The sequence below is a fragment of the Lissotriton helveticus genome, chromosome 8 (assembly GCF_964261635.1).
Source record: "Lissotriton helveticus chromosome 8, aLisHel1.1, whole genome shotgun sequence".
Taxonomy (NCBI): Eukaryota; Metazoa; Chordata; class Amphibia; order Caudata; family Salamandridae; genus Lissotriton; species Lissotriton helveticus.
In genome coordinates, this window is record NC_136069.1 from 1,349,339,123 (window position 1) to 1,349,354,881 (window position 15,759).

Below are 15,759 nucleotides of genomic sequence, written 5' to 3' on the forward strand. Positions count from 1 at the left end.
TCAGCGTTTGCACGCGGAGCATTGATCTGGGTCAGACCGGGTACTCCCTTCCGGGTGCTCCGACGGGTGGTGGACAAAGAGGGGAGGTATGCGCTTCTGGAGGGAATACTTGACGGGCAGGGAATACTCCTTGGCAGCATTTACGCCCCTAATACGGACCAGGATAAATTCTGGGATCACCTCACGGGCATTTTGGCCCAGTTCACCACAGTCCCATGGATACTAGGGGGCGACTTTAACTGTACACTGGACACCACCCTGGACCGCTCACATCCTCCTCCCGCACATTCCCCGGCCCCCCGACAGGCGGAACTCTTTAGGACCTGGGTCACACACTGGGCGCTCACTGACGCATGGCGACACCTCCACCCACTGGCTCGCATTTACTCCTTCCACTCGATCCCACACAACCTCCGGGTCCGCCTAGACCGCTTCCTCTGTTCTGCACCAATTCTCCCTAAGATCACGTCCACGGACTATCTGGGCCGGATCCTCTCGGATCACGACGCTCACATTGTGCGACTAACTTGGCGCCCCCCCCACCCACCGGTCCCCACCTGGCGCCTTCCTCGGGATTGCCTGACCGACCCAGTATTCAGAGACACGCATAAAACTTGCATACGGGACTACTTCGCACATAACGCGAACACGGCGTCGTCGGTACTAGTGGAATGGGACGCGTTTAAGGTGGTGGCTAGGGGAGAATGCATCAAACAGGTGGTGGGGGTTCGCCGCACCCTAGAACGGACGCTCCTGACCTCGGAGCAGACGTTAGCCACCCTCACTAAACGACTCGACGACTCGGAAGAGCACGCTGTGCTCACGGCCGAGGCTAAGACGGAATATCAGACCGCCTGCGCCGATCTTCGGAAGTATAATTTCAGGGCTTACGCCACTAGGATGCATAAGGATAGGGACAAAACGGGGGCGCTGTTGGCTTGGATGGCGAAGCAGGACACCGAACTTAAGCCAATCACAGATATTATCAACCCGGACGGTGTGTTGGTGCGCTCACAGGCCGAGATTCTCCTGGCGTTCCAGCGTCATTATACACGAGTGTACGGGACCCCGACCCAGTACTCCCTATCTTCTGTAGACAATTTTCTAGACCCTCTGACTCTATCCACAATATCGGACGCCGACAAACGCTCCCTCGACGCCAAGATTGCCCCATCTGACCTCACCCAGGCGATACGGGCCATGTCTCGTAACAAAGCGCCGGGGTTGGACGGCTTCCCACTGGAATACTACTCGACGTTTTCCCCCCTGGTGGTCCCTCGTCTGTCGCGGATGTTTGGGGAGTCTCTTCATCTAGGCAGGCTGCCGCAGTCACTGCGAGAGTCCGTGATTGTCACCATTCCCAAGCCCCACAGAGACCCTCTCCACTTGGGGTCGTATCGCCCCATCACGCTCCTGTCTGCCGACTGTAAAGTCCTGGGGAAAATCCTGGCGGACCGATATGCGCAGGTCATTCGCCCACTGGTCCACCCCGACCAATGCGGCTTCGTGCCGGGAAGAAACACCTCCCAGAATCTCCGTCGTGTCTTCCATGTCCAGGATCAGGTGCGTGATCGATTTCCTCGCGCCGCCTGTCTCATTATGGACCTAGAAAAGGCATTTGACACCCTCACTTGGCCCTATCTCTTCTCTGTCCTGCGGCGCCTTAATATCGGTCCGACACTCATGGCGTACACACGCCTCCTGTATACCGATCTCACCGCCCGAGTACGGATCGGGAAACATATATCACCAGCATTCGGAGTTCGGCGGGGCACAAGACAGGGGTGCCCCCTGTCGCCGCTCTTATTTGCGTTAGCGGTCGAGCCGCTGGCGGTTCGGCTGCGCCTGGAGGGTGTAAACTGGGGCATTCCCCTCGCGGACGACATGCATTGCGTGTCCATGTACGCGGACGATCTCCTCATATATGTCCGGGACATCGAAACGGACCTGGCCCCCATAGGAGCGACACTGGTGGATTTTGCAGACGCCTCAGGCCTACAGGTGAACTGGGACAAGTCCACAGTCTACCCCCTACACCCGAGCCTACCCCCCCGGGAGGTCGAACTCGGTCCACATACACTCTCATGGTCCGCGGAGGCCCCCCGTTACCTCGGTGTCCGCTTATACCATTCTCCGGCGGCCATGCTGACGGGTAATCACCACGCAGTGCTAGCTAGTCTGCGCCCGACTGTCGCCTTTTGGAATAGACTCCCCCTGGCCCCGATAGGACGGATAGCCCTAGCTAAAATGGTGATGCTTCCCCGACTCCTCTACCACTTCACGAACCTACCGGTTATACCACCCAGGTCCTTCTTCCGCGCTGTCGATTCCCTCTTAGGAACCCTCATTTGGGGCGGGGGCCGTCACCGAGTTGCCCTGAAAACCCTCCAACTTCCCACGACGCAGGGTGGACTCGGAGCTCCATCCTTCGAGGCGTATTTCCTCGCGGCACAACTCCAATGGCTGTCTTACTGGACGGCGGACCGTTACCCTCAGGAGACTGTCACTTCGGCCGGCAGATTCACAACCCCAGAACTCACCCGCCTCCTCCTCCCGGGCACCAGGCCCCGGCGCACATATCCCCTTCAAGTGGCGATGGCGCGCCGGTGCATGATGCGAATCCACCGGCTGTCCCCTAATAGACCTCCGTACTCCCCGCTACTGCCACTGATAGGCGGCCCCAGACAGGACTCTTACTTCACCGCTCCACTGCTCACCGAGTGGTCTCTCTGTGGCATCACGGATTTGGAATCACTCTACGAGGAAGGCCAGCTAAAATCGCTGGACCGCCTGACCGCTGAATACGGACTCCCCTCAGGCCAATTCCTCAGATATAGACAGCTGCTTGACGGATACCGGCCCCATTTCAATCTCTGCACCGGCGAGCCAGACACGCATCCAGTAATACACACAATCCTACAAATGGGGGTGGGACGCCACTTAATCACCTGGTTATATAAGTCCATCCGGGAACTCTCACATACTCCTCTTACGACTTTGAGAGCCACATGGGAGGAGGACATAGGTCGCGCACTACACGATTCTGAATGGACTAAAGCACTGGAGGCCCCTAAACGAGTCTCTAGAAACGCCCGCTTCAAGAACATCCAATACTACATCCTACACAGGGCATACCTCACCCCAGCGCGCCTGCAGAAGTTCTATCCCTCCACTACATTCCTATGCCCCAGATGCTGCTCTCCTACGGCGGACTTTCGGCACATGTTCTGGAGTTGCCCCAACCTTCACCCCTTTTGGCGGGCGGTACATGACACTCTGGCGGACCTCACGGGTCTCACTACACTAGCTACCTGGGAGTCCAGTGCACTAGGCATCTTTCATGTTCCCAAGAGAGACCCAGTGCGCAGACGTTTCGTATCACTAGCACTCCTGTTGGCAAACAGATGTATAACCATGCGCTGGCGCTCCCCGGAAGGTCCCCCTGTAGCGGCATGGAGGGGCGCGGTCGGTAAATGGGCGGCGGCGGAGGAGGATGCCCTTAGAGAGGAAGAAGCCAGGGGTGCGCGTAAGGTTCCCTTGTCCATGGACTGGGCCATGCTCCTCCACAGCTTCCGACAGTCCACATATGCAGAAGGCCAGCCTACTCCTCCCCCCCCCCCCCTACCCAAGAGACTCAATAGCCTCTACATGGTACCAACCGTCCCAGGACCGTCTCCCGGCACCCTCTACATCCTGATCAAACTCTCGTATGCCTCGCCACCCACCTTGTTGCCCACATCCCCGAGGGTACTCACCCCCTGCTCACCCCTCTTGTTCCCCTCCCTCCCCCTCTCATGGTGCGTAGACCAACTAGCTCCGAGGCCCCCCCCTGACGCCCGTCGCCAGTATCCCCTTGCCTAGACCCTGCTAGCGCCTATAAGCTTCCCACCCACGGTTTTTGTCCCCCTCGTTATCAGGTGCCACCACTGTATGGACAGTGCAGACCTTGATCCAACGCTCTCAAGGTGGGATCCTATATACCCGCTATTATCCACCGCCCCATTGGCGATATAGATTCACTGTTTCCCGACCTGCGGACATGTTTGCACGATCTACATTGATCATTCAAGGAAATGTATGTTAGCGCCAGTTATGTAGATACTAAAAAACATTGCACGCCTGACTGTTCGTGGCTGAATGTTGAGGCCACGTCAGCAGATCAATTACACTGTACCTATATACCTTGATGCAACAATAAAATAAATTTCAAAAAAAAAAAAATAAAGGCATAGAGATAGCTAACAGTTTGAAGATAGTCCAGCATACTGTCCCATAGCCGAGCAGCCTGTACAGAAAATGATCTCCCACCAAGGTGAGCTTTCTTAAATTTAGAACTTTGAGCAAAGATTATTTGCAGAGTGTAATGATCTAGTTGGAAGATAGCGTTCCAGCTGATGTTGAAGTGGAAAGGGACCAGTGTGATTTAGAACTTTGAGCAAAGATTATTTGCAGAGTGTAATGATCTAGTTGGAAGATAGCGTTCCAGCTGATGTTGTAGTGGAAGGGGACCAGTGTGATGAAAAACGATGTGCTATGTACAGTGCTTTAAACTTTATATGCTTGGCCATGGGGAGCAAGTGACGACAAACCAAAGCTGCTGGCTTATAGAAAAAGCGCGGCCAGGATAGAGCCAGTTTTGCAGCCGCTGCTTGTATGTGATCTAGACGATGTACAAGACATCTAGGTCCACCTAAAAATAAGGGGCTGCCATAGTCGAGTCTGCTTAAGATAATACTTTGCACCACATGCGGGCGGAGAAGCATTGGCATCAGAGGTAGAACTTTAAGGAGTACCTTATTAGCCCAAAACAAATGAAGGATAGTTAATTAACATGAGTGGGGAGAGATAGATCTTTATCCATATAAACTCACAGATTTCGATGATAGTTCTGAATGGGCAATTCAAAGGTGTTTAATTTGCTGTTTTCAATTTGACTATTTCTGGTTTATTGACCGAATTTGTTACTCAACCTTTGTCGGTGGGAGTTCATAGTATTATTATTGGTAAGATTCTTAAAATCAAAGTCCCAGTATGAGCTCCTTTCTGGATACCAAATTAAGCCATGTGTGTTTTAATACTGAAGTAATGACAAATATCTTGAAGAGGCGTAGGAGGGCCAATGTCTCTCACGGACACTCGCAGCATGTCCAAAAGCTGCCATGTCACAGATGGAACAAACTTGGGAAGCGGAGGGGGTTGTGCTCCTGCTTGGTCAAAGACCAATGAGAAAGCTAGCGTGACCCACCCCTCTGTCATTCATGGCAAGGGAAGATGGGGCCTTCCTTAGAGTTGATGAAATATCACAAACTGTTCAGGGCTTTGCTTTGCCTAAAGTTATTCATCAGTAAGCGTTGTCGGGCACCTACCAAGTCCTGGATTGCCGTGCTTCTGTCTTCTAAAGAAGTGGTTACACAAGGTTTTAGTATTCCTTGAGGCAGGTGTAGCCCAGCAATCGCCTTAAAAGGACTGCACTTTTCAAACACTTTTAAAATCCCTGCAAAGCAGTAGACAACATAGCGCACTGTCACTTTCAGTATGTTGGTGGACCTGGCGCGTTCTTCCCCTGCAATTTTTCAAGAATTTAGGGATGGAGGCATTCTCGCGAACCACAGCACAGGCAGTATGATCATCAGTTGCCCTTGGTAAAGACTTAGTTGAAGCAGCTGTGGTGATTTGGCCAGCCCTCTCATACCCACGCTGGCAAGAGTATTGCCAGCCCATGGGCATACCCTCCCAATTTTCAAATGTTTGCATCCAATATGCAGGGATGGGGGAGGGGTTTGTGTGCGGCACACAACACTAGCTTGCTAATATTACTGAAATTAGTAAGTGACACTACCAAATAGCATATAGGAGTTTTTGGCGTTGATCTAAAGAATCCCCCTAGGATGAGGAGGGGAAACGCAGGGTACAAGGTGAAGAGTTGCAGGGAGGGACAATCCAGGAGTGGGTTATCCCACTACGGCTGCCTTGTACCACGGCCTTCTTGGAGTTCTGGCTGGCCAAATGGGAGTGATTGTGTAAGGGGTCCCCTGCATCCTCATTGTATTATTGCCAGTGAAGAAGTCCATTCTTAGCCTTAAAAGTCACCAAAATGGATGGAAATGTCCACAGGGCAGTTGAGACCTCAGAAATTGTCCCTCGCAGGGATTGGAGGGGAGCTAGGTCGCCGGTTGCAATAGAGCAGTCCCGCAGGAGGGTTCCCGCAGGGGGGTCAACAGATCCATGCAGAAGTTTATGGAAAAGAGAGGCCCGGGGTTCATTAGGCATGCACTCATACAAGGAAAAACCAAAGGGTACTACGAGAAAGATGGGGTGCACTTGTCCGGGTTAGGTATGGATGTGTTCCTTCTGGATGACATGAGGCTCTGACAGCGGCAGGTTGCAAGTAGCATAATGGGTTGGGGGGCTCTGTCATCGACGGGGGCCTCCTCCAGAGCTGTGGAGGAGTACAGGGCGATCTGGAAGCAGACGGGTACAGTAAGGGTTCCTCTGCGGCAGAAGGGTACAGTAAGGGTACCTCTGCCTGGCACAGTAAGGGTGCCTGAGCCAAGGACCAGGAGCCGAAGGAGGTTCCGGGAAACCGCGACGGCGCCCCGTTAGTCCTTCGGGCGGTCGGGGGGCCTGAACCGATCGGGGGTGTGCCACACCGCTCCGCCCTGACAGGGGGGGCGGGAGTATAACGAAGTTGGTAAAGTGCTGCACCGTCAGAGCATCGACTCGCCGTGCAAGATGGCTCCTTAGGCATGCGGGACAGCGAGGGACTGCCTGCTTTGGATCGCCCGTAAGATGACCCACCATAAAACGTCATACGTGTGTTGTATGAAATAAACCTGCAGCAGTTCTTTCCCACAAATATGTTTCCAGAGTTTCATTTGGGCGGGAATTGTGTATATGTACAAGTGAGCGGGAGTGAATGGCGGTGTGGGCACTATGCCGCTGACCGCGTGACCCGCAGGGGAACATGGGCGGGGCAGCGCTTTAGTCCCACCCGGCAAGCTCCAGCCAACACCGATGGGGCGCCCCTCCCCGCATCCACCACTCGTTGGCCAGGGGAGGGCTTACCTGTGGGAGGGGCGAACCTGCTATTTAGACCGCGGTGGCCAAGGCTCGGCCTCTCTCCATCCCTGTCCACCCGCGGCTCAAGCGCTGTTCCCACCCTGAACCCTGACCCAGCAGCTTGAGCGGCGGCGCGAAGTAATAGAATGTTGTAATGTTCTTCTTTGTGTTGCAGGCGGAGTTACAGGGCGATCTGGAAGCAGATGGGTACAGTAAGGGTACCTCTGCGGCAGAAGGGTACAGTAAGGGTACCTCTGCCTGGCACAGTAAGGGTGCCTGAACCAAGGACCAGGAGCCGAAGGAGGTTCCGGGAAACCGCGACGGCGCCCCGTTAGTCCTTCGGGCGGTCGGGGGGCCTGCACCGATCGGGGGTGTGCCACACCGCTCCGCCCTGACAGGGGGGGCGGGAGTATAACGAAGTCGGTAAAGTGCTGCACCGTCAGAGCATCGACTCGCCGTGCAAGATGGCTCCTTAGGCATGCGGGACAGCGAGGGGCTGCCTGCTTTGGATCGCCCGTAAGATGACCCACCATAAAACGTCATACGTGTGTTGTATGAAATAAACCTGCAGCAGTTCTTTCCCACAAATATGTTTCCAGAGTTTCATTTGGGCGGGAATTGTGTATATGTACAAGTGAGCGGGAGTGAATGGCGGTGTGGGCACTATGCCGCTGACCGCGTGACCCGCAGGGGAACATGGGCGGGGCAGCGCTTTAGTCCAACCCGGCAAGCTCCAGCCAACACCGATGGGGCGCCCCTCCCCGCGTACACCACTCGTTGGCCAGGGGAGGGCTTACCTGTGGGAGGGGCGAACCCGCTATTTAGACCGCGGTGGCCAAGGCTCGGCCTCTCTCCATCCCTGTCCACCCGCGGCTCAAGCGCTGTTCCCACCCTGAACCCTGACCCAGCAGCTTGAGCGGCGGCGCGAAGTAATAGAATGTTGTAATGTTCTTCTTTGAGTTGCAGGCGGAGTTACAGGGCGATCTGGAAGCAGACGGGTACAGTAAGGGTACCTCTGCGGCAGAAGGGTACAGTAAGGGTACCTCTGCCTGGCACAGTAAGGGTGCCTGAACCAAGGACCAGGAGCCGAAGGAGGTTCCGGGAAACCGCGACGGCGCCCCGTTAGTCCTTCGGGCGGTCGGGGGGCCTGAACCGATCGGGGGTGTGCCACACCGCTCCGCCCTGACAGGGGGGCGGGAGTATAACAAAGTTGGTAAAGTGCTGCACCGTCAGAGCATCGGCTCGCCGTGCAAGATGGCTCCTTAGGCATGCGGGACAGCGAGGGGCTGCCTGCTTTGGATCACCCGTAAGATGACCCACCATAAAACGTCATACGTGTGTTGTATGAAATAAACCTGCAGCAGTTCTGTCCCACAAATATGTTTCCAGAGTTTCATTTGGGCGGGAATTGTGTATATGTACAAGTGAGCGGGAGTGAATGGCGGTGTGGGCACTATGACAGCAGAGCAGGGATTGCCGTGAGCGGGCTGGTTTAGCGCTCGTTCAGGGACAGGGAGTCTGTGCTATTTCTCCAACAGCTGTGCAATACATATCACTCCCTTCCTCCTCCCTCCTATGGCCCGCTCGGTCCCCCCCATACACACGCTTGCTCAACCTGCAGCTGAAAAATAAAACAATAAGAAAATATTGTTTTATTTTTGAGCTGCTGGCTCTGAGCCAGTGGGGTGACGCCCCTCCGCCATTGCAAAGGAGCCGCCGCTGCCTTTGACTTCTTCTGTAACATGTCTAGCACAGGTTTGCACTTTACATTCCACTCACCGCCTTTTGCTTAAGCCTATGTTCCGTACCTCTCTTGTGAAGGGTTTTTTGTTAGCTTACAACTTATTTTATCTTTAAGAACTACCTAACCTGTATTTGTTTTTCTCTACATCCTTCATGAATCCTGCCGTAGATTGATTTTGATCTACGTATATTTGCTTCCAGCATTCAATGGTTGGAATGTTAAACACTGGAATTGACTGGAGATTAAGCGATTAGTAAATCGTAATGCCCCCGGGCACAGACGCTCAAAAAATTCATAGACACAAGCACACTGACAAGATTGGCTGTAAATTCACACTTTCCATCTAAAAGTCTGTTGTTTACATGTTATCTGTATACCTCTTTCTTACCTCAGAGAAATAACTTTGGCAGATTCAAAATAATGTCCAAGGGCTGGTGAGGTCTTATATACATCCGAGATCTAAAAAACAGAACACAATTCCATAAGAAACAGACCATGACAAGGGCGCAACAGGAAGCCCCCCAGTGGCATAGCTGCATTAGAAACGGTGTAATGTCATTTCATGTCCAAGTTGTTGGTCAATGTTTACCGCGCATGCTTACGCTCTTACAGATAGCAGCATGGTCAACAGTGACGTAACAAGGGTGATACGAGGCAAATTACAAGCAATAAACATTGGCCCCTGCATGGTACTGAGGTCGTTAGTAAACGACAGCAATGATTGGGATGCAGAGAGTCCCTCACACTGCTCGCCCTTCAGGTACTATATCACCAACTCCTTATTGTTAGTTATTCTAGTTATGTCCCCTAGAGGGCAGACGAACACTGATCTTTGCTATGCCCTTCCCTTTGAATGGTAAACTCGACAAAATGATTGCCCCTTACAGGACTGTTTTAGCACATCATGTGGAAGGAGCCACCAGAGTGTTGACAGTAAAGCTCAGTTACCACAGGTAACCTGTAATATCCAGCACTTTAATATAACGAGGCTCTGAGCACAGCACTAACCCAGTAATGCAGGAGTGTGGACATGTAGTGGTCGTGCTGTTGAACAGTTGGCAATGTCCAATTCCTGCTGGATTACAAATGCCAGTGCAGTCTTGGGTTAGGATTGTACTACCATCTTGGAGGAAAGTCAAGGTGCTCGTGCTGGTAGATATGGCAGAGCCAGTTTGGCCTCTGACTCGCCAAGAAGTGCCTAACCCAGTGATCAGCACTATGGTCTAATATTGCAAGTCATCTTGGAGTTCATATCCTTATAAAGCATGGGTACTCACAAACTTTCTCTCGGGGGCCGAGTTTACAGTGTGGTTTGTGGTCGAGGGCCGCACTGGTGGCGGCGGGGTAATTTGGGGGCGGGGCTAGAGGGGGGTAAAAAAAGACCACTGCCGTTTCAGAACATTACTAGACAGTGCTGTATTTCCAAAGTAGATGTAACTACATGCAGCACATGTTTATAGTATTTTTTTATTAGCAGACAAGAGCAATCTTAAGTGGGATTGAATGGCAATTTGCAGCAACCGAATATTCAGCACATGCCCAGGGCAGCACAGGCTTCAGAGCCCCAAAAATAGATATGTTAAAGACAAACACTACGAACTTATTTTACATTTCATGTCACCAATTAGTTTTCTGTAATCTGGTACCAAGTTGGAAACGGCAAGCCTAAAGAGCTGCTCCAGATGTATGTCTGTAAGTTTATTTCTAAATTTGCTCTTCAACAGTCCCATTGTGGAAAATGAACATTCGCAAGCATATGTTGACCCAAACATACAAAGTACCTTCTGGGCCACTGTTAAAAGAAGAGGAAACTTGTCAGGGGGCACAATTTTCCAGAATTCTTCTGGTGCTTGCCCCAAAAAAGATGCTTCGAGGGCTGATAGGGATTTGAAATAAATGGCAGGCACACACACGTATATACAAGCACAAGTCGACCCATAGGTATCTTGGCGCTGAATAACAGATGTTTATTGCTACCCAACTCATTTTATCTACCTCAGATGGATGAAAGGCACGACCCGCCAGGATTTGAACCTTTGAGAATGAGGTAGAACACAGGCCCCTGCAGCGGGCTCATTAGTTCACCGCGCCACCAGACCCGGCATGCACACAGTACAAGGATACAGAGTAGAAAACATATGGAAGGAGCTAATCTGGACAGTGCTATTTGGTGTGAAGCACCTGCAAAACTAAAGGAATCTGAAAGGCTCAGATACAATGGTCAGGTTTGCTCACGATTGTCACTTTTGCCTCCTGTACTGTAACGTTTGCTTTTCTAATGTGTTCACATGTAATTGATCTCATGTTTAAGTTCCGTTCCTATTGTGAAGCGCTCTGACACAACACACTCCTTCTGACACCTCCGGTTAAAGTCCGCGCAATAGAAAAAAGGCATCAATAAATAAAGACATAAAGCTGAGGAGTGCCCCCTTCTGCCCCCCCATCCCCACCCACCCTCGACAACACACTCCTTCTGACACCTCCGGTTTAAGTCCGCGCTATAGAAAAACGCATCAATACATAAATACATAAAGAAATAAAGCTGAGGAGTGCCCAGACCCCCACCCCCCACTCGACATCACACTCCTTCACTTACCTATCGAGGCTGAAGACTTTACGGCTGCATTGAAAATTCTCCGTGGCTGGGGGCAGCGACGACTTCAGTGAAGATTCTCCTGGCCTGCTGCTGCAAGGAACGCGATGGCTGCTGCAAGGCGATGAAGAGTCCCAGGGGCTGCTGCAGAGAGGGTCGTCACCACGGACACACACAGGAAGCTCCTTAACAGGTCCTTTAAAAATCAGCTGTAACAGCGCTAGTTACAGCTGACTTTTAAACGGCCTGTGCTTCGCGCTGGGTGCCGGGGGTGACGTCACGGGGCTCAGTCCAATCAAAGTCAAGTATAAGCAGAGAAGATGGCCGCAGGAGCAAACGTTGTGAATACGTATTCAATACTTATTCACAACGTATGCGCCTGCGGCCATCTTCTCTGTTTAACTTAAAATTGTATCCATGTAGGTCAGCACATGCACGGCAACAGGGTCCGCAGGCCGCCAATTAAGGCCGGGCGGGCTGCCAGCGGCCCGCGGGCCGTACTATGAGTACCCCTGTTATAAAGGAACTCAGCCTTCAGCCTCATTCCTCTATATGGTTATAGAACTCCGTGGTGACTTGCAGTATCCTTATAATGTACAGAAGGGGGTTCTTTATCTGTTATTTAAACCTTGGATTTTGTAATCTGCAAGTGGCAGGGTATGGCGCAGGGGCCAGAGCTGCTGACTCAAGAGCTGGGGATCCGTGTTCGAGTCTCGGCACAACACCCTGTGATTCTGGGCAATTCACTTAAACTCCCTGTGCACATTGCCAGCGCCTGCATACCCTCACGGGTAATAAGCCACGCTATATAAATCAACAAATGTACTAATCCTTGTATGAATGCCAGTCTATAATTTCTTTATAATCGGCGACTTGTGACACACCCACTTGCTGGTTATGAAGAAATGTCAGAACTCAACTATTATAGTTGAGTTCTGACGTCACAATGCCTGCTGCCAGCAGCCAAGGTTAAAGGCAAATCAGACCACAGAGCATAATTGAAGCAGCTGTTTAAAGCAACAAAAAACAAATGTTGCTTTTCTTTCTTCTGCTCTATTTTTCTAGGCTACAATGACAAGCAGAGAGAACATGTTTATGTTTTGCACTCCTTAAGATAGTTTGAGAAAAGCTAGAATATTACTGCATGGTTCTATATATTCCAAGCTATGGCAACTTCAATTTTGAAAAAAAAAAACAGACATGTTTTGAACTGTTTCTAATATCTGTTTGCAACAAATATCTAACAGGTTTTTGATGTGTTTAATTTTACACTACAGGTTTTATTTTTATTGTGCATGTTTGAAAACGTGCTCACTCTTTCGTATGAAAGAGCAACATAGAAAGGTCTTAAGTGGTTAGTGGGAAAGGTGATGTTGTTGTCATGTATTATATGGGATCAAGTGCCCCCTAGGCGTACATAATAAGGATAATGCAAACCATCGTGGAGTTCTATAACCTTATAAAATAAGTCAACCTTCAGGCTTGTTGTTCTATATGGTTATGGAACTCCTCAGTGACTTGCAGTATCTCTATGATGGACAGAAGATGGTACTTTAACCCATATATAATCTGTTTATGTGGCAGCTAACAGAGCACATAAAATCAGGGAGACAGAAAAATGTCCAAAAATAGAAAAAGGTGCAAATAGTTTAGCAGGAAATTTTGAGAGTGAGAAAGAATGAAGAGCTTCTGATCTCACTTAGGCATACCTGTTCAAATTTCCATTAAAGATACAGCTGCCATTTATCGTTCCCAGTGCCTTTGATCTTTCCCAAAACTGTCCTTTGTTTCGACAACTGGCCCATCTCTGGCCCACATATAAGCCCCTTGTAAAAGGTACCAGTGGTACTGTAGAAAAAATATATATCCATGTGTATGTATCACACAGATAGGGGAATCAATTCCAATTTTCCCCCGCCCTATATTAGATCCATTGGGCTAGCTATGTCTGTCTTTGAACACACTGATTGCTATGTCCTCCACAGTGCTCCCCCTCCTTTACAAATCTACAGACAGGTTAGAATTGGCTCATAGAGCATTTACTGCTTGCAAATTAAGTAGGGACTCTGTGTTATGTGCACCACTTGTCTTGCCTCTCTCTCTCCAACACGTTACCAATGGACTCCATTACAGAGAGATTTTTATGAGATTTTTATGAGAACGTGCTTCAAGAACTGTTTAAATACAGCCCTGACATTGAGAGCGACCTGGTCACTCATTTAGTGTAGCTGACATTAGTACCTGGGCCCGTATAGTGTACTGCAGCATCACAGGGCCAGTGCAAGAATGGTAGGCCTACATATCAGACAAACATTTGTGCTGGATAATGGAGTTGTTTGAGCACACATTATATGTCGGAAAAGAAGTGCAGTAAGCATTGAGATGGGACCACAGGAAGAGAGGTTATTTCAAGTGCCAACTTCTGAACCACCTTTGTCTATAGCTGTAGCGCCAGCTTACTACCCTAAAGATTAGAGCCCCATGGTCAAACACTTTCAAGACTTACCAAGAACTAAGGATTTTCTGGATGTGATCAGAATGATGAGGGATTGTGGGTCCACCTGGATGGAAGGCCTGTGGCCCCATGCAGTATGTTCCTGCCTCTTACAGGGCTGGCTCATGGATCTACTCACATGGCACAAGATGGGATGATTGCTTTTATCAGACAAAAATGATTTGCACCATGGATACCAGCTTTCAGTGCACAAATCTGCTCCCAATGTCTTATCTGTGCCCAACATGCTAAAGGTTGGTCCCCTGCTACCTATTTTTTGTTTAAATCTGTTTTATTAATTATTTTCAATGAACAGAGCAGACATTCACATCACAGGTCGCAGTTTGGTTAGCTTACATCAGTGCTTTACATCATATGGGTTTGACATTTGTACAAAGCTAGTTTGTGGATAATAATAACATTGTACACATTAGGTATTCTGTCACTATTTCTTGCTGCATACAGCCGTTTGGCCCACTATCCCTGGCATCAATGGGGGCCAGCCATTAGGGGCATTCCATCTGCACTGCACTGGTGCGTGAACTGTGAATCAGTCCATCAACTCGGAAGTGGGTGATAAAGTGTTGGACAACGTAAACAAAACTAGGGTAATGGTGTTGTTTAACTAGAACTAGAGCAGCCCCCGATCCCCACCTCATTAGGCGCGCACATGCCTCCTCATCTCAATCTGCAGGCGCACAGTTCTAGGACTATATCAGGTGTTGTCCGATTGTATTTCTGCTGGCAGTCCCTCTACCATACACTCTTTGCTATTAGCGCGTCTCTCCTAATTCATGTTAAGTAGTGATGTTGGGGACTAATGTGTCCGTTAAGTCATTGCCTTGTCTCTGCAAGTCACATAGAATTGTGTTCCAATGTGTTGCAATTGGGATTTTGCGTAGGCTTAGTGTGTCCTCCCGATGCAGCGCAATGCTTTCTCCCTTAGCCGACACATGTAGGGAGCGTCTTCAAGCCTTTGCCCAAGGGCCTTCAGGGGATTTCCATCTTTTAGTGATGAGTGGCTTCTCCACCACCAGTCCCAGGGTGATAAAGTGAGAAGTCACTCTTTGGCTCTAGCTCCTACGATAAATGTGTGGAATGCATATCTCCCATAGCAGGGGCACTGTGCGCTCTGTGCAGCGAGTCAGGGCATCAGTCACTGCCCCCAGTATTCCCCAGTGTCGGACCCCTGCTACCCATGATCATTTGCCAGTACCACAGGGTCCCTTTACCAACATTTAAATAGATTTCACCTATATGCCCTTAGTGAAATAATTCAAATATTTGCTGGTATGTGTAGATCAATTTTCAAAATTGGTGGAGGCATTTCCCACAAGGAAGAAAGATGCTTCAAAGTTGTGCAATGCTTGATGAAAGATATCATACCCCAGTTTGGGTTTCCCCAGGGCATAAGTAGTGACAGAGGGGGTGAATTTGTGGTTGCAGTTGTGCACAAAATGTGTGACTGTTTGGGAATAGAGTGGAAACTGCATGCCCCTTACCACCCCCAACGTTCAGGCCAGGCGGAGAGAATAAACTCCTCAATAAAAATAAAATTAGCAAAGACGACAGATGCAACAGGCCTGAAATGGCCTGATGCGCTGCTTTTAGTGCTGCATGCCATAAGAGGGACATCATCTAGAACAACCCTCTAGTATGAGGTACTGATGGGACGGGCTATGTCAGTGGGGTTAAGGTTGCCTCTCACAGCATCCCAAGCAGCACTGCTGTGGACGGATGAACACATTTCTGACTATGCTATACAGTTGTCAGAAGTCTTGAGGCATCACCATCTCCAGGCGAAGGAAGCTTTGCCCCATCCTCCATTGGAACACTCACACTCTTTAAAACCTGAAGACATGGTCATGG

At 50.2% G+C, this 15,759-nt stretch overlaps 1 protein-coding gene across 1 annotated transcript in view; it reads right to left on the reverse strand.

Moving 5' to 3' along the window:
• The window catches only part of C8H3orf52 (chromosome 8 C3orf52 homolog), a 175,946-nt gene that overhangs the window by 20,538 nt on the left and 139,649 nt on the right, over positions 1–15,759 (reverse strand). Inside the window, exon 5 of the mRNA XM_078658338.1 lies at positions 9,192–9,262. Within this exon, the coding sequence (XP_078514464.1) occupies positions 9,192–9,262 (71 nt within the window). The remainder of the gene's footprint in view (positions 1–9,191; positions 9,263–15,759) is intronic.